General features: G+C 46.6%; 2 protein-coding genes across 2 annotated transcripts in view; both read right to left on the reverse strand.

Annotated features, from left to right (window-relative positions):
- The window catches only part of atr (ATR serine/threonine kinase), a 29,805-nt gene extending 16,801 nt beyond the window's left edge, over positions 1–13,004 (reverse strand). The window contains exons 1-22 of the mRNA XM_067242710.1: positions 12,926–13,004; positions 12,657–12,748; positions 12,410–12,562; positions 10,919–11,850; positions 10,722–10,837; positions 10,373–10,558; positions 9,154–9,308; positions 8,775–8,927; positions 8,302–8,500; positions 7,751–8,004; positions 6,071–6,267; positions 5,863–5,963; positions 5,370–5,541; positions 4,804–4,959; positions 4,392–4,586; positions 3,887–3,982; positions 3,690–3,779; positions 3,461–3,556; positions 3,191–3,321; positions 2,810–2,953; positions 2,541–2,634; positions 2,290–2,415 (exon numbers count right to left, since the gene is read on the reverse strand). Of these exons, the coding sequence (XP_067098811.1) occupies positions 2,290–2,415; positions 2,541–2,634; positions 2,810–2,953; positions 3,191–3,321; positions 3,461–3,556; positions 3,690–3,779; positions 3,887–3,982; positions 4,392–4,586; positions 4,804–4,959; positions 5,370–5,541; positions 5,863–5,963; positions 6,071–6,267; positions 7,751–8,004; positions 8,302–8,500; positions 8,775–8,927; positions 9,154–9,308; positions 10,373–10,558; positions 10,722–10,837; positions 10,919–11,850; positions 12,410–12,562; positions 12,657–12,748; positions 12,926–12,981 (3,894 nt within the window). The 5' untranslated portion in view covers positions 12,982–13,004. The remainder of the gene's footprint in view (positions 1–2,289; positions 2,416–2,540; positions 2,635–2,809; positions 2,954–3,190; positions 3,322–3,460; positions 3,557–3,689; positions 3,780–3,886; positions 3,983–4,391; positions 4,587–4,803; positions 4,960–5,369; positions 5,542–5,862; positions 5,964–6,070; positions 6,268–7,750; positions 8,005–8,301; positions 8,501–8,774; positions 8,928–9,153; positions 9,309–10,372; positions 10,559–10,721; positions 10,838–10,918; positions 11,851–12,409; positions 12,563–12,656; positions 12,749–12,925) is intronic.
- Positions 13,005–13,736: 732 nt separating this feature from the next.
- On the reverse strand, positions 13,737–22,002 carry LOC136948745 (plastin-1-like). Its single transcript, XM_067242748.1, has 17 exons — positions 21,708–22,002; positions 20,855–21,094; positions 20,304–20,391; positions 19,756–19,916; positions 19,247–19,376; positions 18,985–19,117; positions 18,802–18,883; positions 18,551–18,716; positions 18,267–18,409; positions 18,053–18,148; positions 17,699–17,894; positions 17,119–17,197; positions 16,884–16,998; positions 15,284–15,417; positions 14,850–14,973; positions 14,581–14,714; positions 13,737–14,356 (listed from the first exon to the last, which is right to left on the reverse strand). The coding sequence occupies exons 3-17, from the start codon at positions 20,371–20,373 to the stop codon at positions 14,218–14,220; spliced, it is 1,902 nt and encodes a 633-aa protein (XP_067098849.1). The 5' UTR covers positions 20,374–20,391; positions 20,855–21,094; positions 21,708–22,002; the 3' UTR covers positions 13,737–14,217.
- Positions 22,003–22,540: the final 538 nt, after the last annotated feature.

Genomic DNA, 22,540 nt, shown 5'->3' on the forward strand with positions numbered 1-22,540 from the left:
CTTAAAATACATTGTGTGTAATAGCTCATTTCTGATATAATCTTCAGACTGCATACATTATGTTAAACACGCAAGAGCCTGTAGGGATTGTAAGACTTCAATTCACTGAAGCACGCCCCTGCGCTGTACTGGGTTCCCTTTACACCGTGGAGAAGAAGTTGCCCCCCCCCCCCCCCCCCCCCCCCCCCCAATTGTCATTGTATAATTCGCACCCTGGTTAACAACACATTCTTCTGTGGTGTGATGAACTTAATGCCCTGAGAATAGTTTAAGTCGGGTCAAAAGGGGGATAAGGTTGAGAGGTTGTAAATTGTTAGCAGAAGGCTTTAAGTGGCCTTCTATCTGTTGACCTAAGGTGCTGACTGCCCTGTGGGATAGGTTGCCCTTGGAGGATGGGTGAAGCATCTTAAATGGCCTTCTATCTATACGATGGAGATTAGTTCAACCAGGGGAGTATATCTGGAGACATGAAATCTGGGGTGACTTAAGGGTTAATGGTTTTGGGAATGGTTAACTAACTGAGGTTTATGACTCCCTGACCTAGAGGATCTTTGGACATTAGGGCCTGGTTTTGGCTGTCACAACAGTATATTGTACTCTTTAAGGGAGTCAGGGGGGGCAATCACAGAAGACATGGGACAGCTACTTTGATTGACTATTGACTATTGATTGATTGTTTTGTGATGTTACAAGTTTATATAAGGCTGTATGTTTATGATGTTCAGCAACACTCTGTCGAAGGACTATTACAGATGTCCTCCGTTATGACTGGTCGCAGAGTGCTCTGTTTGCTAATGTACCATACAAAATAAATAAATTGTATTCAACCGGCATCTTGACTATTCAAAGTACACAGTATCGTCAGAATTTCCACCACAGGGGACAGGACAACTTCACCGCATCAAAGGGATCAGATGGCTGAGTGGTTAGGGAATCGTGCTATTAATCAGAAGGTTTCTGGTTCGATTCCTGGCAGTGAAAAATGTGTCCTTGGGCAGGACATTTCACCCTACTTGCCTCGGGGGGAATGTCCCTGTACTTACAGTAAGTCGCTCTGGATAAGAGTGTCTGTTAAATGACAATGTAAATGTAAAATGATGGACGGGGCCATGTACCGTCAAATCTTGGGTGAGAACCTCCTTCCCTCAGCCAGGGCATTGAAAATGGGTCGTGGATGGGTATTCCAGCAAGACAATGACCCCAAACACACAGCCAAGACAACAAAGGAGTGGCTTAAGAAGAAGCACTAGGGTCAAAGGTCCTGGAGAGGCCTAGCCAGTCTCCAGACCTTAATCCCATAGAAAATCTATGGAGGGAGCTGAAGGTTCGAGTTGCCAAACGTCAGCATTGAAACCTTAATGACTTGGAGAAGATCTGCAAAGAGGAGTGGGACAAAATCCCCCGAGATGTGTGCAAACCTGGTGGCCAACTACAAGAAACGTCTGACCTCTATGATTGCCAAAAAGGGTTTTGCCACCCAGGAATTAGTCAAGTTTTGCAGAGGGGTCAAATACTTATTTCCCTCATTAAAATGCAAATCATTGAAAAACATTTTCGATTTTGTTGTTGTTATTCTGTTTCTCACTGTTCAAATAAACCTACCATTAAAATGATAGACTGATCATTTCTTTGTCAGTGGGCAAACTTACAAAATCAGCAGGGGATCAAATCATTTTCCCCTCACTGTGTGTGTGTGCATGAATGTGAGCATATGTTTTTATGTTGACTTTATGTGTGTGTAAGGCAGAGTTTCTGGGTACATGTACAACTTGTGTCTCTGTAAGGCAGAGTTTCTGGGTACATGTACAGCGTGTCTCTGTAAGGTCAAGAGGTCATGCAGCGAGGCCCCCTCTGAGCAGAATATAGCATGCAGGCCAGACAGTGGGGAGACAGTAATGAAAATCATGTACAAATAGGGCTTATGTGATTAACGACCACTTCACCTGCTGAACGTTCTAGTGTGTCAATACACTGACCACTGAAGACCCGTTAAGGAAGCAATTCTGTGCATTCGATATCTGTACTGTCCAACTCATGTATTTAAGCACGATTGAGAGACAGAGTTTTCACTCATGCCATCAGTTCGTCTTGAACTGATTGTTTGATCCGGGCCGCTCGACTAATAAACCAAAGTCAACTCCTTTGTCATGACTCCTTCCGGCCTGCCTTCTCCAGAATTTACATCTTATCAGTGTGTGTGTGTGTGCATGTGTTTTTATGTTTACTTAGTGTGTGCGTATGTGTTTTTATGTTTACTTTGTGTGTATGTGTGTGTGTGTGTGTGCATGCCTGGTTACTGTGCATCATGTCCCTCAAGCTGGTGAGAGCGTGGATCCTGACGTCCACATTCTCGTGCTGCACGGCCTTCATGGAGCGCTGCAGGGCTGCAGCCAGGTCACTGCTCCTAGACGTCAGCTACAGGGACGACCATCATCATCATCATCAGACCATCATCATCAGACCATCATCATCAGACCATCATCATCAGACCATCATCATCAGACCATCATCATCAGACCATCATCATCAGGGTGCCAGACCTTTTTGTACTCGTCCAGAACAGCGTGGATGTCCTTAAGCTCAGGGTGGTCCGGCAGGAAATAGATCTCATGCAGATGATCCTGAACCTCTTCTCTGTACGACACCAGGAGAGAGGGCGAGGGCGTGAACATGTGTGTTTGCATGCAAGCATGTGTGTGTGTTCGTAAGAACATGTGAGTGTGTGTATGTGTGTATAAGAACATGTTTGTGTTTATAATAACGTGTGTGTGTGTGTTTATAAGAACGTCCGCGTGCATCTGTGTGGTACCTGTTGTCCAGTATGAAGTAGCTAATGATGGCAGCTGTCTCTCTGGGCTGGAGGGGGATGAGTGGGAGGAGGGCCACGATCACATGACTCAGTAGAGGCCCCAAGTGGGTGGGGTCAACACTCTTCACAAAACACTCCCACGTCCTGACCGCACAGAGCAGGAAGTGGACCCGGAAAAAAAAGATTAAATACAAGATGTGTTAGTAAATATAAAAAGATAGTAAGAAAGACTGATAGAAAAATGGTGTGTGTGTTTACAAGGTAAGAGGAAAATAAATAAGTGTTTGCGAAGATATCGAGAGTGCAAGAATGCGCTGGAGGGAACACGTTTGTCGTCACGTCCTTCTGTCCTCCGGAATGCGTGTGTGCATGTGTACTGACTGGCAGCAGAGCAGAGGGAAGTCGTCTCGGTATCTCAGGCCAGTGCGGAGGGTTGTCATCATCTTCACCCTCACTGAGCTGATGTGTTTGGGTCCCATGAGACGCATCAGAGCCATCAGACTGGTCAGGACCTACACACACACACCCCCCCACACACACCTCAACAGATTACGTCCACGCCAGTGAGTTGTTCACCGTATACAGATGCAACTTCACTTGGAGGAACAGAAGAACGCAGGCTCCTCCAGGCGTTCCTCACACTCCACCCACCATCTTCTTGCGGTCCTTCTCCCCAGCGCTGGAGCTGAGCAGCTGCATGTTGAAGAATGCCAGGATGCCCAGGAGCTTGGGCTGCAAGTAGTCAGCCTGGGGGAGAAGGAGGGGGGGAGACTTCTGTAAGATAAGATTGTATCCTGTCTACCTGTGAGGAGGAATATACCTGCGTTACCTATGGGGATCTGAGTGGGAAAAGTCCTGAGTGGGCTGATTGCGTCATTACCATTCGCCCGGGGGTTGTGATGTCCCGCGGCCCCTGGTACGGGTCGTCGTTAGAGGCGAAGGAGGCGAGGATGGCCAGCCCGTTAAACACCTACACACACAGGAACGAATAACAACAGTGTCAACCTGACAACGTTTGTTTGTGTGCATGTGAGAGGTTGTGTGCGAACGGTACGTGATGCTCATGTGTGTTCAGACCTGTTGATAGTGCTCTCCAAGGCGTAGGAGCAGCTCGTTGTGGAGTCCTTGAAAATCCTGCCTCAGTAGAGATCCAAGCTCGATCTCTGTCTCGCTCTGAGCACACACAGTACACATTTTTATCTTATCATTGTCGTTAACAAGCAAATGCCTGATTTCCGTTAACATCACATAGGCTACAATGAGTTAGGTAGTGGAAGGTCAGGGGTCAGGGTATGTGATACCTGAGGGTAGTGGAAGGTCAGGGGTTAGGGTATGTGATACCTGGAGGTAGTGGAAGGTCAGGGGTCAGGGTATGTGATGCCTGGAGGTAGTGGAAGGTCAGGGGTCAGGGTATGTGATACCTGGGGGTAGTGGAAGGTCAGGGGTCAGGGTATGTGATACCTGGGGGTAGTGGAAGGTCAGGGGTCAGGGTATGTGATACCTGGGGGTAGTGGAAGGTCAGGGGTCAGGGTATGTGATACCTGGGGGGTAGTGGAAAGTCAGGGGTCAGGGTATGTGATACCTGGAGGTAGTGGAAGGCTCTCTCCAGCTCCTCCTTGGTGCAGGAGCACACCAGGTGGCTGAAGATGTACTTGAAGTTGTTGATGAGGATCTCTCGGCGGTTTGCTTTCAGCTCATTGGCCAGTGTACGTATGAGGGCAGAGCCAGTGGCACTGGCCTTAGCTGCCAAGTATGGTAGGAGAACCTGGAGAGTTCGCTGCACGCACACACACACACACACACGTACGTGAATACGTACACACCCAGAAACTACAGAAAGGTTTTTCAGCCCAATGTGTTGCACCTCTCTAGAATCCTAAAAACCCTGTGAAAGTTACCCCAAGAATATAATGTGTTTTTGTGATAACAAGTGTGTGTGTAATCTACAGCGGATGTGTGTGTACGTTAGTGTCTTAGCATGTGTGTGTGTGTACCGTGAGGAAGCGGTGCAGGTCTGGGAAGTCGAAGGCATGTGCAACTTGAGACAGGATGTCCAGAGCTAGCTCTCTCTGATTGGCTGACTCGCTGCTCTGTTCTGGAGTGTTCCTCAAGGCAGTCACATGACGTGAGTGCAGCGACTCAACCAGGAACTAGAGTGAGAGAGAACAACAAACCAGTGTTATCTTTCAGACTGCCACTGTGCGTTCAGACAGCGGCAGGAGCACCACATCAGAAAGTCTCTCTATGAATTCTCAATGATGACCAGAGATGACCATGTGTTGTTGTTAACCTTTGGCTAGTATGCACTTGTTAGACTTGGTTAGCATGCTATGATAAGTCTGTACTGGTTATACTGGGTTAGCGTGCTATGGTTAACCTGGCTTTGTACGTACTGGTTGATTGGCTTTGTTTGAATGGAGTTACTGTACTAGTTAGCCTTTGAACTGGTTGAATTGGGCAAAATGCAGAGTCTTCTAGTAGTGACTCTGGATTAGTTTCTATACATTTGCTAATTTGCTATGAGGAAAAGGTCCTCTGAGGATTCTGTTTTTTTTTCGACCTGGCAGACAGGGTTCTTGTACTGGCTGAAGAGCGTCTGCAGTTTGAGGCTCTTGGCTGTGGCCAGGGCCCGGATCTGGGTGTAGGCAGCTACAGACACGGGGGAGGACTTGGACAGCAGACAGTGGAGTAGCCTCAACAGGGAGAAGGACACCAAGCTACCCTGAGCTGCCCTGGGGGAGGGAGAGAGTGGAGGAGGGGAAAGGGAGGCAGGAAGTAGGGAAGGAAAGTGAGAGAAAGGGAATGGAGGGGAGAGTGAGGAAGGGAGGGAGGGAGAGAAAAAGAGAGAGAGAATAGGGGAGAAAGTGAAAGAGGGAAGGAGGAAAGGCATGGAGGAGAGAAGAAAGGAGAAATAGGGAGGAAGAGTAGGAAAGAGAAAATGGGGGGGGAGGGGGAGGAAGAGAAGGGAAAAACAGAAGGAGGGGGGAGAAAAAAAGTGAAAATCATGTCAAATCAAAAACAGTCCCCTACTTCTGCCCGTGTGTGGATACTACCTGCCAATCTCTCCGGTGGTGAGGATGAGAGTGCTGCGTAGCTCATCATCTCTGTTAAGCTTAGCGTTTGTGAACGCCTCCTTTAGGCGACACACCAGGAGCTGAGTGGAGAAGCAGCCACACAGACACAGCCAATCAGCTGAGAGATCACCTTTCAGAAGTGTCCTGGAAAACTGTCATGGCGTCCTCACGGTCAGACATAACTTACCTCACTGAGGAGACCCTGGTCAGGATTTGAGGATGCATCGGCCAGTAAGAAGCGCACTGATTGGCTGAAGAGTGTTCTGATCTTTGGCTCTGGATCCTCCATCAGACCAATCAGGGCGCACAGGACAGCCTGCGAGTCGCTGTCTCCGCCCCCTAGGTTCACATGCTGACAGAGGTGTGGCAGCGCTTCCACAAAAGCTAGGACACAGACCAACACACGTTACAACATACACACAAAACCAGTATTGCACATTACTGAAATAATACATAAAAAAAAACATATGTATATAAAGATTGAAAAAGAATGACATATAAATACATAATTTAAGAAGGGCGCAGAATGTACGTGATCAGAAAATAACTAGAGAATAACCAAAAAATTTCCATACACACAACTTCCACAAAACTACTGGAACATTTATTATTTAATATTTAGCTAGCTAGTACTGCAGTGGCAGCCTCGGCGCACGAAGACTCGGTCGAACAAAGACAGGGAGTCTACCTGCGGGAGTCCACTGAGGATGGCCAACGAGGCCGGATCACCTCTTCTGATAAGTATCACCCTATCTGTATTCTATTCTACCTAGAACATATTCATAGCTAGCATGTGTTTCTTCAGCATTCCCGTTCATTACACCACTTGCAGGCGTAGATATGTCACAAAGTATTTACGGTCCACTTCTAACCTTCACTACCTATCCAGATCTCCTCCACCTGCCCTCTCTCTTTCTATAGGGCTCTGGAACTGCCAGTCTGCTGTGAACAAGGCAGACTTTTTGAGGCCTGCCTTACAGCCATCTCCGCCTGGATGACCAAGCACCACCTCCAGCTGAACCTCGCCAAAACAGAACTTCTCATCATCCCAGCCAAACCCTCCATCTCCCACGATCTCTCAATCACCCTGGGATCTGCGACGGTGACCCCTTCATCCTCTGCCAGGAACCTCTGGTTACCATGGATGAATAGCTCTCCCTCACCAGCCCGCCTGGTCTTCAATCTACCCAGACGCTCCCATGTTACCCCGCTCCTCATCTCCCTCCACTGGCTTCCCATCACAGCCCGTATCAGATTCAAGACCATGGTACTGACCTTCCGAGCGGTGAACGGGACTGCACCCGACTACATCAAGTCTCTCTCCAGCCTTACACCCCCACCCGTCACCTACGGTCTTCTTCAGACAACCGTCTGGTGGTCCCACCTCTCAAGAGCGCCCGCTCCCAACCCAAGCTCTTCTCCTGTCTGGCCCCCCAATGGTGGAATCACCTCCCCACCTCCATCAGAGACACTGACTGTCTCCCCACCTTCAAAAAAAGGCCCAAGACGCACTTGTTCCGGGAGTACAACGGTACTTAGGAATGATTTGCTGGACCTGATGTTAGTTTCCTCCAGGAAAACAATGACTCTTATTTAGGGACTTGTTGCCTGTTGCAATGTATGATTCATGTTTTGGCTACCCACAATGGCCGCGTTTCCAGCGCTAAGGGCTTCTTAGGAGCACTCTGTTGAAGCGCTCCTTAGAAGGGGCTCCATTTGGGACTACGAGATAGCCCCAAATGTTTTTGGGGCTATCTCGTTGTTTATGATCATTGACCTATGCACTTTTGTAAAGCTCTCTCTTGGAAGTCGTTTTGGATAAAAGCATCTGCTAAATGAATAAATGGAAAATGGAACACACACACACCCTGTTTGACGCTGCAGTGTGTCTGAGGGTGGAGCAAAGGCAGGAGGGGTCTGATGACATCGGCTTTCAGGGTCACTGTTTTCCCAGCATGCTCCGTAGACAAACTGAGGCCGGAGCAGAGGATTGTAGGTAGTGTTAAGAGTTCCGTGTGAATGACAGTGAGCTGGGAACTCCCTGATTGGACACAGGTCAGTTGACCGGCTATCCTCGCGAGCTCCGCCTTCACCAGGTTAGAGCTGTCGTCAAGTGTCTTCCTAGAAACAAGCATGTTTGTTTACAAAATGTTTACATCATTTAATCATCCTCATCGGCCTTTAGTATTCTGTGCATGTACTGTACGTGTATGTATATTTGTGTATGTGTGAGTGTACATCTCTATATACAACTACCGTATCTGTTAAATAGTGTGTTTGTGTGTATACAGTAACTGTGTGTATGTGTGGGTGTATACATGGGTGTGTGTCCACTCACAGCAGGATAGGGTATTTGAGGTGTGTGTGTGTCCACTCACAGCAGGGTGGTGTGTATGAGGTGTGTGTGTGTTCACTCACAGCAGGGTGCTGTGTATGAGGTGTTGGTGACGGGCTTCCAGGTGATGCAGTAGGAGAGGGAAGGCTCTGGCGGCCCCAGCTCTCACACCCTCATGTTCACTCTGCAACGCCCGCGAGAACACACACACGCGCCACGTCTCACACACGCCTCTCCGCAGCAGCGCTAGCAGGAACACGCACTCTGCGTGGACCTGTGGGGCTGCACGCACACACACTTCTATAGCAACAGCTGGTATATCTAACAACAGAGCTGATGTCTCTAGCAACATATCTGGTATCTCTAGCACCAGCGCTTGTATCTCTAGAACCAGCGCTTGTATCTCTAGCAGCGCAGCTAGTATCTCTAGCAGCATCTAGAAACAGAGCTGTTATCTCTAACAGCAAAGCTGGTATATCTAGAAACAGATCTTATCTCTATAAACAAAACTGGTATCTCTAGAAAGAGAGCTGGTATCTTTGTGATGAGGACTTACAAAAGCAGGAGGCCAGGTTTTGAGCCAGACTGGGAAGACTAGAGGGGAATGCTGCGCTCTGATAGGCCGGGGAAGACGCTTGCTCCCACACCCAGGGGAGGGACAGCAGTGCACACACACTCTGCTGCAGGCACTCCTTCTCTGGGGTGTTCACTGGGGGGGGGGGGGGGGAAAGAGAGAGAGAGAGAGAGAGAGAGAGAGAGAGAGAGAGAGAGAGAGAGAGAAAGAGAGAGAGAGAGAGAGAGAGAAGGGAGAGAGAGAAGGGAGAGAGAGAAGGGCAATAGTGAGAGAAACAGAGAAGAGGGATAGAGAGATAAAGTGTGCGCGAATGTACGCGTGTGTGTGAATGTATATGTGTGTATGTGTGCTTTCCTCTTACTGGTAAGATAGAGGATGGAATCCAAGACCCGGACTATGAGCTGGAAGGCAGGCTGCATGTGAGGGGAACCAGTCCTCATGGCTGTCAAGATGGACTGGCAGGTCTGCAGGGTCTGGTCCAGAGTGTCAGCTGACACCCAGAGGAGGGGAGAGGGGCTGGGGGGGGAACACAGCAGGACAGCAGGAGAGGAGAATAGGTACAGTAAGTGAAAAGTTGCTGGTATCCTATGAAGAGTGTGCGTGTGGGGGGGAGGGTGGGATTACACGAGAGAATGTGTGTGTGTGTGGGTAGGTGTTAGGGTTGGGCAGTCTGACGAGGACACTGGTAATTTGGCTGAAACCATTGCGGTGTATTTTTCTCGCCGGTATATTGCAGATTTAAAGTCCTTTGTTTTGGATATTTAAATGGTAATATATGATATTTTGTATACGTATGTTCTTTTGCAAATCGAAACACGGTTTTGAGTAACTGATCAGATAAGTTTTCGGATCAGCAAAAAAGGAGACAAATTTGACTTTGCTTTCCATTTATTGAGACTTAAATGATGCAGGAGGTTTTCAAGTTCTTACAGTCCTCCGCTACCCATCACTGTCAATGCGTTAATACCTCTGTATATTATAATCTTAACCCTTGTGTTATCTTCGGGTCATTCTGACCCATCAGTCATTGTGATCCACCGTCGTATTGCGACAACTTTACCGCATAGTGAGGAATTTTCTTTTAACCGTCGGGCTGTCTCAGACCCCCACATTGCGAAGGTTAAAAGAAAATGCTATTTATTTGTTTTTGTATTGGGTAAAATTGGGTAAACACAACGATGGTTCGTTGTGAAGCTTTGGGTCATGTGACCCAAAGGCAGCACAAGGGTTAAATATTATTATCGCAAGCATCCTGGATTGATTCGTCGGGATTCAACATGCCTCCTTCACACAAAACACTTGCTTGTTGTTCTATCAGCAGATCCACAATAACATGCACACTTAAGTCCTAGGTAAGTAAGTGGTCGGAGATAATTCGCACAAGATTTGGGGAATTCCAGGGATCCGATTTAGGGATTTCCAGGGATCCGTACACATCACGGATCAACTGTGCTCAGTTATACCACTACCACCAATTGAAGCAGTGACGGCTGTCAATAGGAAAATGTGCTCCTATCATCCAACCATAGTGTGTGTCTGTTGTAAAAGAGTGTGTGTGTGTGTGTGTGAGAGAGAGAGACCTGGTGGGAGAGTAGCAGAGGCCTGCAAGGTGTAGAATGAGTCCTAGGCCCTTCAGGGTGGTGAGGGTGGTCTGGGGGTCAGGGTCAATGTCAGGATCAAGGTCAGGGTCCAGAGAGGTCAGCAGCTCCTGCAGTCTGCTGCTGACAGCTGCCCACACGTTGCTCCGCACACACATGTCCACCTCTCTGGAAACACACACTCTGAATTAGGTCTGCATAAAACGAAGGGGTGAGAAGACACATGACGCTGAACCTGAAACGATGCTACAGTCACAGTTTACACCGTGAAAACTTTTAGCATGATCATCTGACCTTTGACCTGTGGTAAACGTGCAGACAGGTAACCTACATCTGGGGGGTTTTGGAGATCCTGGGTCTCTTGGCAACGGTCTCCCCCTCCTCCCCCTCCGGCGTTACAATGGCAACCTTGGATTTCAGGGCGGCGTGGAGAAACCCCTCAACGCACTGCAACACGCAGGAGCGGGTGTGAAACGCCTAGACATGCGGTGTGTGAGTGACACAAAGTGTATGTGTGTGTGTACTTACCTCAGCCTGTGTCTCTGTGCCGATACTTTGTGTGAGAGATCTGCAGACTTCCACACACCTCTGTCTCCTCAGGGCCGGGGCGCTCTCGTAACCAGGGGCGACAGAGAGCAGGAAATCGAAGAGCAGACACAGCGATTGGCTGATCTCGGCACCGAGCCCCACCCTCTTCCCCCCTAACACACACACTTGCTCCAACAGTAGAGCCAGGTGAGCACGCTCAAAGCAGGGGACTGTGTATGCGGGGTCGAGTTTGTGGAAGCCCTCTACAGGTCTGAAAATGCAGCTTGTCAATTTGAAAAGTTCTCCACCATAGGGTTGCTGTTCTACTGGTGGGTGTGAGAGTTTGTGGAAGTGTGTGTGCAGCACATAAAGGAAGGCTGTAAAGAACTCCTGGCCCCGCCTCTTGGGAAATCCCCCAAGCTCCACCAAAGTCCTCAGCATCACCATGGTGACCCTCCTCAGCCTGACCGTGCCATTGGCCAGGACAGAGCAAGCGGTGTCCCAAGCCACGCCCACGTCACGATGAGACGTGACACCCCTCAGGATGTCGGTCAGAACGTCTAGTGTCACGGCAACCAGGGTCTCCATGGCAGCGGGGCCCGAGAGGAGGAGAGGCGAGGGGGTGAGGTAGGCAGAGGCGTCATGAGGAGACACGGAGAAGCGCTGTAGCGTCGCAGGCCACAAGGTGTGTGTGTGTGTTCCGGAGAGAGGTGCGTGTTTCCCAGCTGTGAGTCTGTGTGTGGTGAGAATGTTGCCAAGGTCCTGGGCCAATCCCAGCAGCTCCTGTGCGAGGGAGCTGAAGGTGATTGGGGCTCGGGTTCGGAGCGTGTGCAGTAGGGAGCAGAGCACAGCGGTGATGCGTCCATGGATGATATTACAGTCTGGGGCTGCCGCCACTCTCAGGAGTCTGCTGACAACCCACCTGCTGAATTCTGGAGTAGAAGAGAAAACAGAGGAGAGGAGGTGAAGAGGAGAGGAAAGAGGGATAGAGGATGGAGAGAGGAGAGAGATGGAGAGAAGCAAAAAGAGGAGGATGGAGAGGAGAGAGAAGTAGAGGGGAAATGGAGAGGAGGGGAGAAAAGGAGAGGGGTGGGATAGACGATGGAGAGAGAAGGGGAGCAGAACGAGGAGGATGGAGAGGAGAGAGAACAGGACAGAGGAAATGGAGAGAAGAGGAAAGAGAAAAAGGAATGAAGAGGAGTAAAAGAATGGAGAGGAGCGAGGGAGAGAGGGGAAAAGGAGAGAGACGAGTGAAGATGAGAAAGAGATGGAGAGAGGAATGGAGAGGAGTAGAGGGATGGGGAACGAGGAGGGAAAATATAAAGTGGAGAGGATATGGACAACAAAAGTGTGGGACAGAGAGCAGAATGGAGAAAGGAGAGTTGTTGGAGATGTAGACAGACAGGTGGGACATTATACAGAATATAAATTGACTATGTATCCATGACTACATTAACTCTTTCTATCATGTCTGTCAGGCGGGTTCTTTACCGACACTGCTCTTCTCAGAGTCCTTATAATGAACAGGATGACAGGCAGGGTTAACGAACATCAGGGAAGAAGACTTTATAATGTGCTGTACGAAGTCTAGCAGCATTACACACGCCGGCTCCGAGCTGGACTTCTTACTTAACTCCAAGGCCACTGCAATGAATACACACACCGTTTGAATTCGACTCAATTACAATGCAATACTGTGTTCCAATTTCCAGGACATAAAACGTGACTGTTCACTTACCGACGTTAACGTCTGTCAGTATCCTGTCTATAAACTGACACAGTATTTGCCGTGGTTTCTGGACGACCATATTGTAGTCCGCTGCGTTGGCACTGCAAAGTATCACACACTATTTATTGTATTTACAACAACGTGTAGGATTTCCCACTGCTTGGTTTGCTAGAGGATCATTTAGTTTGTATAAATTGTTATTGTATTGTTATGACCGTGCTGTAGATGCGAACCCGGTTAGCTTAGCTATCTTTGGGCTATCGAGGCTTAAGACTCACCTCGCAAGCTCTTGAAGAGCAGGTATCATAGCAGACATTTCCAAACCCTCCATCATTACACCAGGGATGTTGAGGAAAGCAGGACAATAACACCACGTTATTCAAATAAATCAGTGCTGCCAAACAGTGTTGAGAAATGTTAAGCTCCTGTCTTTCGAAAACTTTCGCTCCAAAGTGACGTTGTTTAGGTATGGTGAAGTCCCAGGTTCAATCTTCATCCGCACCCGCAAGACAAAAGGCGTCCTCTAGCGGTCAAGATGTTAAGATAGTTATTCTCATATGGGATCAGAAAAGGGGCAATTATATTAGGCACGTGGGAAACAATTTTGCATCTATAGAAAAGTTTTTCATCTGTTAAAAAGTTTTGGCCAAAAATATTTTGCATAGGCAAAACGTTTTGACACATGCACACAATATTTCCATAGATACCAAACTTTTTTTACAGATGCAAAAAATATTTCTATGGATGATAAACCCTTTCACTCATATCAAATATATTTGTCCCTTATTTGATCCCACATTCTCACAAGGTTATCACATCACTAGTGACAAAAGTCAGTTGGCTGAGCGGTGAGGGAGTCGGGCTAGTAATCCAAAGGTTGCCAGTTTGATTCCCGGTCATGCCAACTGACGTTGTGTCCTTGGGCAAGGCACTTCACCCTACTTGCCTCGGGGGAATGTCCCTGTATTTACTGTAAGTCGCTCTGGATAAGAGCGTCTGCTAAATGACTAAACGTAATGTAAATGTAAAAGTATATTCTCAATTAACACTGTTACTGAGCAACTGCAAGAAATAATGGCAATGCAGAAATTCATTTTTTGGGTGAATCAGTTTAATAATATAGGTGATACATAACATCTAGTTACTGGAATGTTACTGTTAGAGCAGATGTGTGCGCACATTTAGCAAATAGCCTGTCGGTGACATTTGGAGGAAGGTGCAACATTTCTGCATGGAATATTTATACATTTAACAGCTTTTTTAATTATTGATCATACATGGACATAATCACATATGTACTGTATACATAGTTAATAGGTAAACAAAGTAAGAGAGAAAAGAAGACAGAAAGAAAGAGATAGAAAGAGATAATGAAGAAAGACAGAGAGCCAATAAAGATGGAGGGTGGAGAGAGAAAAAGTGCTCAGTCATAAAGTAGACCTAACCTTTAAAATTAAAAAAATTCAACCTTTAGACTTAAGTCACATGTTTTTTATTACTAAAAGAGAAGTTTCAGATAGATAGGCCTGAGTGGCTAGGGTGGGGCTGCCAGTGAGTCAGTGCAAGTGGTTTAGCGGTCTGCCTTCTTTAGGCCACGCCCCATGAGGCAGGCAAACACCGTCAATACCATCTTAGGTTTCACCTCCACCAGGTCTTCAGGCAGGGCGTAAACACGTGCCCCAATCTTACGGGCCACAGAGATTGCATACCTGGGGGTGGGAGGAAGGGAGAGAGAGGGAGACAGAGAGACAGAGAGAGAGAGAGAGAGAGAGAGAGAGAGAGAGAGAGAGAGAGAGAGAGAGAGAGAGAGGGAACAAGGTTTAAAGGAAAGGGAGTTTAAGTTTAAGGTTAACGGCAAAATCTAACTAGTTTAAGTGGTCTGTATCTGAGTTAGTGTTCAGGGTCAGAGATTAAAAGGTAAAAGTTTGTTTACTTGGCATTGTTGAGTTTATCGTCATTGCTCAGCTCTCCATTCTCTCCTCTATTCACCATCTCCTGCTTGACGGCGTTTGCAGCGATGGTGTCAATCAGGTCCAGCACTGGCAGACTGGTACTGATTCTCTTGTCCTGCAGGGGACAGGAAATGGGTTTACCGCAACAGGCACACGCAAACGCACACTGCACATACATATATATATATTATCACACATACATTCTGTACATACACATGCATACAGTATATCAAGACACATATGCCCACACCTTAAAGCTGCTAATTTGAGTGTCCTTGCGTCCTTCAGTGAGGGTGGAGTTGACCCAGCCAAGGATGACCTGGTCTCCAACCTTTTCTCCATCCCCCAAGTCTGACAACACCTGCACTGTGTACCTGATAGAGGAGAGGAGAGGGAGAAGATGAGGGGAGAGGAGAAAAGAGGAGAGTAGAAGAGAGACAGAAAGAGAAACAGTGAGTCCGAGTCGGACAGAGACAGAGTCAGAGAGGAAGACAGAGAGAGAGAGAGAGAGAGAGAGAAAGAGGAAGAGTGGAGAGAGAGAGAGAGAGAGAGAGAGAGAGAGAGAGAGAGAGAGAGAGAGAGAGAGAGAGAGGAGAGAAGGAGAGAGAGAGCAACACATTTAGGTGTATACTGTACATAGAGAGGAACAAACAGATAATGTGAGATCTGTGTTTTGTGCTATACCTTCTCATGAGCTGCCACACCAGAGCAAGGGTGTGCATGGGGCTTCCCTCATTTAGATTTTCTCCTCCAATGCCCACAAGGGAAAAACGGGCCTTCCCGCGACCCAGATCCACAGCATAATTACAGTTCTCCAACTGGGTCCGAAACACCCCAAAAAATGTAATTTAGAACATAGGGAGAATATAGCTCAGTGATTGGAGCACTTGACCTGGACATGTTCAAATCCCCCCTGTACTGTATGTCGCTTTGGATAAAAGCATCTGCATACATTATTGTCACGAATAATAGCACATAGTGTGAGTCTTAGTGTCTGTGTGCAGGGCTTAATTTGAGCCGGAACACGCCGGAACATGTTCCGGCACCTCCGACATTGGATCGGGAACCTTTTTTATTGGATCCGGTACCTCCTGTGTCACTAAGAACAATTATTCACCTAAATGAAAATAATAATTACTGTTTGTGTAGTGTTCAATGTTGTTATCTGTCTAGGGAGTCAGTTGGCTGAGCGGTGAGGGAGTCGGGCTAGTAATCCGAAGGTTGCCAGTTCGATTCCCGGTCATGCAACTGACGTTGTGTCATTGGGCAAGGCACTTCACCCTACTTGCCTCGGGGGAATGTCCCTGTACTTACTGTAAGTCGCTCTGGATAAGAGCGTCTGCTAAATGACTAAATGTAAATGTTGTTAGTCTTTATTCCCCATTGCAGTTCCACAAAAATCTTGTGTTTGCATTTTCGATGCGTTTTGAGGTGAATTTTCAGCTTAAGACAGAGGGGAGGCACTTCAAGTGACACTTGCGCTTGTTCTGGTTGAGTAGGCTAGCTGTTAGCCTCGTTTCGTTTGGATAATTGCTGCTTGTAAAAACGATTGTTGCAGTGTATTTTTAAGGTGTCAGATGGCTGAGCAGTTAGGGAGTCGGGCTACTAATCAGAAGGTTGTTGGTTCGCTTCCCGGCCGTGCAAAATGACGTTGTGTCCTTGGGCAAGGCACTTGACCCCTACTTGCCTCGGGGGAATGTCCCTGTACTTACTGTAAGTCGCTCTGGATAAGAGCGTCTGCTAAATGTTAATGTATTTTTTTTTTTACATTTCTCACCCATGCAGTGCATGTTCTGAAATTAAAATAAACATTGCCCTGTTTACTGTAAACATTGGGGGTCGTGGCCTTGGCCAACACAGCACTTTACCCGTGCTTCACTACTTTACAACTGGCTCTGGACCCAATCGTCACTCCTAATGCCTAAACCTCACAGCCAATCAGGGGCAGAGTGGGGAAAGGTTTTAAACATTGATCTAGCCTCTTAATTTTGTTCTCAAAATGCACTAGATTGATGCGTTTAACTTTAAAATTTTAGAATTTTTCTTGGTCAGTGCAAGACCCCGACCCTCGGGGATTCACCGCATCGTTCTCTCCTTAACCCTGACCTGTTTGCATGCCTGTACGTAGCCAGTGCAATTTTGGGGGGGTTCCGTTACCTCCAACCCCCGTTTTGAGTCGCCGGATCCACCCCCCCTCTGCGCTCCGGGACCTCCCACTTTACAAATTAAGCACTGTCTGTGTGTATGTGTGAGTGTACATGAGTGAGGGTGTGTGTGTATTTACCTTCTTCATGTTAGTTCCAAGGGCAGGGTATGGGGGTTTGTTGACTTTCTTCCAGTCCACAGGAACATTCACTTTCTCATAAAGCTGCAGAATCACCAGTGCATCACACAGGTCACTGCAACACACACATTTAAGCACATACAATTGTGAACATGCATTAACATCAACATAACCTGCATCATAGGAATAGTCAGTCAGCAAGATAAACAGCCAGACAGACAGACAGACAGATTACCAGTAAAGGTGGTTAACATGTGGAGAAACTCCCAGTGAGTTCATCCAGTTCCGGAATGTTCTCTCCTCTCTGGACTCTCCTATAAGAACACCATACCATCAGCCAGACACTCTTCATTTTGAGGAATTATAGATTTATGAGAATACCTTGTAAAGCAAATCATCTATTCTGTGTCAAAGTTAATCAAAGTGTTTTATTGACCTTTTGCACAGATCACACAAGGTTTCTCTGGGCATTACAATTATTGTCTCTTGAAATTCCCTGCTACATATAACACTAAAACAAAAAGTTAATACAAGATTTAACATAAATTAACACACTTTTTTAACATACCGGTCTATATATACATAACACATTAACGGACAAATGTGCAAACATGCAATTAGCAGAGCCACAGTGTGAACAGCTGGTACAGTGCAAGAGGTACAAAAATTGTGTCAGAATATGTCAGTGTCACATTCATGTGTCATTCACAGTGTCTGGGAAAGTAAAGTGACAATAGCGGATGTGTAGCAGCAAACGTGGGAGGTGACTATTATCTGTCTGTTTGTTTGCGTGAGTGTGTGTGTGTGATTCTGACCCTCTATCAGCGCTGTGTCAATGCCGTTGGTCTGTGTTATTCGCAAGGCAGGGTACATGTTGAACAGGTTGGCCACGAAGGCCATGTTGAGTTTGCTGTTGCCAGCGGTAACATCCTGGGCAGACACAAACTGCCTGCAGTCCAACTTGGCAGCCTGCTGCAACATCAGCTCAGCCCTGTGCTCGTAATCTCGCTCCTATGCAGACAAACACACACACACATTGTGAATACAAAAACACACACACACGCAAAAGCACACACACCCACATAGAAAGCCTCGGTCAGTCCAGTCAGGTCTTGACCAAGACACACACATTTCTTTAGATACATGCACAACATTTGAGATGAACACACATTGAGGCCGGTCATGTCGATATCAATCTTCATCTCGTCATCTCCGTCTCCTTTAGGAGAGATCTGATCCAGCAGGTGGAAGTAGGCCCTGGAATCCTGCAGCACAGAAACACAAGTGATTAAACCTGTGTGTGATAATGTGTGTGTTTGTGCATGTGTGTTTGGGCACGTGTTTGCATATGTATGTAGTATGTGTGAGTGTGTGGCATCCTACCTTGATGTCCTCACTGAAGTTTTTGATTGTCTCAGTCCCGGCGTTGCCAAGGTGATAGTTGACCCAGCGCAGCAGTAGCTCCTCAGGTGACATGGACAGAAGGTGGTCAATCTCCTCCCCCTCTCCCAGCAGAACAATCAGAGCTGGGAAATGCAAACCAGATCATTGATGAGGTTTGCATAACTCATAATTTATTGTGTGAAACGTTGAACTACATTGAACTAAATTGCACTAGGTTGTACTAGGTCACACTAGGTTATATGAGGTTAAAGGTGCACACTTACCTTCATTTCTGCTGATTTCAATGTCGGCAAACAAACCAATCTTGATGATCTGCCAAAGCAGCCCCAGAACCAAGTGAGGTTTCCCAGCCATCAGATCAGGAGCATCAATGTTCACAACAGTACAGCCTATAGCTGATGCTGAGTTCAGAGCCAGCACCAGATTCTCCTGCCGGTTGAAAGGAAAACATTTGAATGCGAAGGAAAAAGTGTGAGTATGTACTCAAAGTCCTAGTGAAGGAACATGTACTCACAGTCATGGTGAAGGTAGTCCGCTTCTTGGTGTTGATGACTCTTTCGTCAATGGTGTCTGGCTGAGAGAGATTAACCATCTTACTGAAGGAGAAAAAAGACAATAAACTCTCTTATCCAGCAAATAATCCCACAGAGGCACAGACAGGGGTGCATGTGTGTGTGTGTGTGTCTGTGTGTGTTACCAGAGCAGGATGCCATCGCGGACGGAGGTGAACAGGCTGTCGTTGTCAGGGTTCATGGGGAGCAGATGCTTGCAGTCCTCATCCTTCTCCAGAGCCTTGTTTATCCAGTTAACAAACGCCACCTTCTCCTCATCTAACATACACACACACACACTTTATCCCACTGTCATATATATTTGAATAAGATACTGATGTATTGAGTTCACTGGTCTGCTAGACTGGCACGCATCATTTATCTCTCACTTCCTCTTGAACTTATTACCTGAGTAAGAGTGCTGGGTTCCCTCACTGGAGATGTTGGACGTTCCTCCAAATGAACAAATGCCATCTCTCCTTGTGATGGTCTTTCTGAACGTCTCACTTAACTGTTTACTCTTTAGTTCCTGGTAGATCTACAGTTAACACACAATAGTGAGTGTACGTGTGTGTGTGTGTGTTTTAGTTTGTATGTGTTTGAAATATAAAAATGTGTATTCTTCCACCTTCCTTAAACTGTTTTTGTTTCCTTGTTTTGGAAGGATATGGGCATAAGACACCTGTTCTCCCAACTGTCACTAAACTTGTGATCTGATCTCCCTTTCCTCCACAGAACCAGTATGATCTAAGGTCATGAACAACCATTTACAGTATCTGCTGTATGTAAAATAATGTTTCAATACATCTTCATCTTTTAAGTTCTTTATGTTTCAGTTGTGAGGTTGACTGAGAATGATGACATCACTATCAAAAGGGTGTAAAATTTGTTTGTGTGTTTGTGTGAGTATCTCTTACCGATACAAACTCCTCAAAGCTGATTTTCTCATCTTTGTTGGTGTCTCCAGCGATGAATATCTCTACTATCTCTCTGATCTTAAATCCAGGCAGAGAGAAGCTGGCTTCTCTAAACAGCTCCTCCAACTCAAAGTAACTCACATGTCCACTGTTGTCAATGTCTGCAAACACACACGTGCACAACCACACACGCACGTGTGTACATAGAAACCCAGAAATGTAATGAGGGTGAAATAATCTATTAATTTAGCCAATTTGAAGTAAGGGTCGATGGGATGAAATTGTGTGTGCATATGGGATGAAATTGTGTGTATACTGTATATGTTTTTTTGATTGTATGTTCTGCTAAATGAATGCATGACATTACATTAGAAGAAGAAAATATGAGAGAAGAAACAGGGTTATCTAAAGCCTAACCATGGCTCAAGCTGTGTCAGCCGCTGACACTGTAGGTAACCAGGAAACATCTTTGCCTAAGAAGAAGGCTTTGTGATTAGTCATAAACGTTCCAACATCAGTACATGTGTGTATGTGTGTGTTGCACTGACCAATCTTGTTGAAAGCTTCTCTAAGATCTTCCAAGTCCTCTCGGGAAATCTGAGTTATCCTGTTGTCCATGTTGGCCACTACCTATTCCTGAAAACAGATGCATAGACCAACAGACATTTTACACTGTTAAATAATGGTACATACATTCTTTGAACAACATTGACAACACAACCACAACACAAAGAGCATAAGATGCATTGAAAATTATTTTACAGACAGAACTGTGTCAGAACCTTTGTAACAGAAGATATGGGCTGAGAGCATTCAAGAACACAATCTCTGACGACATTAATTCACACAGGTTCTTTTGTGACAAACAGGAGCAAGCTAGTGGAGTAAATGGAGGGCATATTAAATGTATGTGACAGATAAGAGATTGTGTTCTGGAATTCCCTCAGCTCATATCTTCTGTTCCAAAGGTTCTGTCACAAAACCTTCAGTCCGATGAAATAATAGAAGACAAATGACTAAAACAATTACACATCTCAAAAAACACACACATTCCTGTGCATCAAGCTTATTTGACTCTTGCACTTCCTCATTACAATACCTTCATATAATCCTGTGCAGTACTGGAAATCTTCCTTGTCCTGCTCAATTCTGAGAGTGTGTCCAACGATGGGGCTCTGGCTGGGGGTCAGTCAGCTCAGCTGGGCTGGGGGAGAGGTGGAGGTCTGGGCTGGGCGGTTAAGGGAGATTCTGGGTAGACAGGACTGAGGCTGCCTGGGTGTCTCCGAAAGGGCTGTAGGTCTGGCTGTCTCTCTCAAACAGACCTTGACCCTGATGAATCCTAGGACAGGCGTGGCTCCTCAGCATACAAGTTAACATTTAACACTTGTGACAGCTGTGTCATCTTGTTTTTGGCATTATGTTCGCACACAGGCACATGCACGCACACACGGACACACGCCAAACACACAGACATGGACACTGCAGCTCCACAGGTGTTTTATGTTTCTAGACATGTTTAAAACATGAGACTTGACTCCCCCCTGCCCTCCCAACCCCCACCCCTGCCACCTGTAACCTGATGCAGAACCAGCTACAACCCTTACATGAAACAGCCCCACTCTACTGTCGCAAATACATATTTTTACAGCCACAGCCTTAAACTGTTTTGGTTTCGTAAATGTATGCCACTTTCTCTGCTACCAGCAGATTTACCTAGCACTGTGTGGTGTGGAATTATCTAGCGACTTTAAGGTGACTTTTAAACAAGCATACTTTAGGATATTAGAGAAAATAATTCATAAGTTGTCTTTACCTGTCATCTATAGTTTCGTTTTAAGGATCAACGTGTTCTCAAAAGGTTATACAGTAGATTAATTTTTGCTCAATTCAAGTATTATTTTACTAGTTGCTTCGATTTATGTAGAAAGAGAGTGGAGAAGTAAGTAGCTTACCGTCACTCACGGGCTGGCTGAGAACACCTCGGCTCCAGGGCTGGTCAGGGGGGTAGCAGGAGGGCTGGACCCAGCAAAGAGACCTGTTATTTGGGCATCAGGCCCAGTGTTGTCACCTTGTCCCCTTTCCTCCTTCTATCTCCTACAGATCTCTTTCCACCTGTTCCCTCTCTTCCTCCTGAAGCTCACACACACTCCTCAAACCCACATACTGGATCACAAACTCTCTTCAGCTGCCTTCACAAACTGTAATGACACACAGACTCCTATAAGCCACTGTTTATGCCCCACTGCAGTGTGTCCATTTGTATGTTCAGGTCTACATCTTTCCCTCAACACAGCTCTCTCTCTTTGACACCTGATCAGTCTAGTTTCACTCCCAGGGCTCTCTGGGCCTCTCCAGTTACCCTCTGACCCCAACTACAGGTCTGGGATCGGTGATCTTTCTGCGGGCCACACTGTGACAGAGGAGGATTTGGCTGCATAGACTGAATCTGGAACAGTAGCTGAGGTCACCACAAATGCTGGCCTGAGACTGTTCTCATAGCCTCCTTCATTATTCACACACACACACACACACACACACGCACACACACACACACACAGACACACGCACACACACACACACACAAATACATTCATAATGATCTACTGTTTAATAAGGGGCATTCAGCAGACCCTTGAAAACAAGGTTAGAGGAGGAGGGAAGGGAAAAAGGGGGAGGCACAGGGAAAATTAGAAAAAGAGAAAAATAGGTGAAGCATGGAACACATGGAAGCGTGCATAACTTCAACGTTTCTAAATATGTCACACTATTACTATTGGTCATGTGG

Source organism: Osmerus mordax, chromosome 9 (assembly GCF_038355195.1).
Source record: "Osmerus mordax isolate fOsmMor3 chromosome 9, fOsmMor3.pri, whole genome shotgun sequence".
NCBI classification, from domain to species: Eukaryota; Metazoa; Chordata; class Actinopteri; order Osmeriformes; family Osmeridae; genus Osmerus; species Osmerus mordax.

What these genes read in the sequence shown, in the direction of transcription:
- LOC136948745 (XM_067242748.1), bottom strand. Translation starts at nt 20,373, where the DNA reads ATGGACAACAGGATAACTCAGATTTCCCGAGAGGACTTGGAAGATCTT. An exon ending in TGAAATCAGCAGAAATGAAG is followed by an intron (nt 18,410 to 18,550) that starts GTAAGTGTGCAC and finishes TGCATTTCCCAG; the next exon opens with CTCTGATTGTTCTGCTGGGA. An exon ending in CATGTTAACCACCTTTACTG is followed by an intron (nt 16,999 to 17,118) that starts GTAATCTGTCTG and finishes TGTGTGTTGCAG; the next exon opens with TGACCTGTGTGATGCACTGG.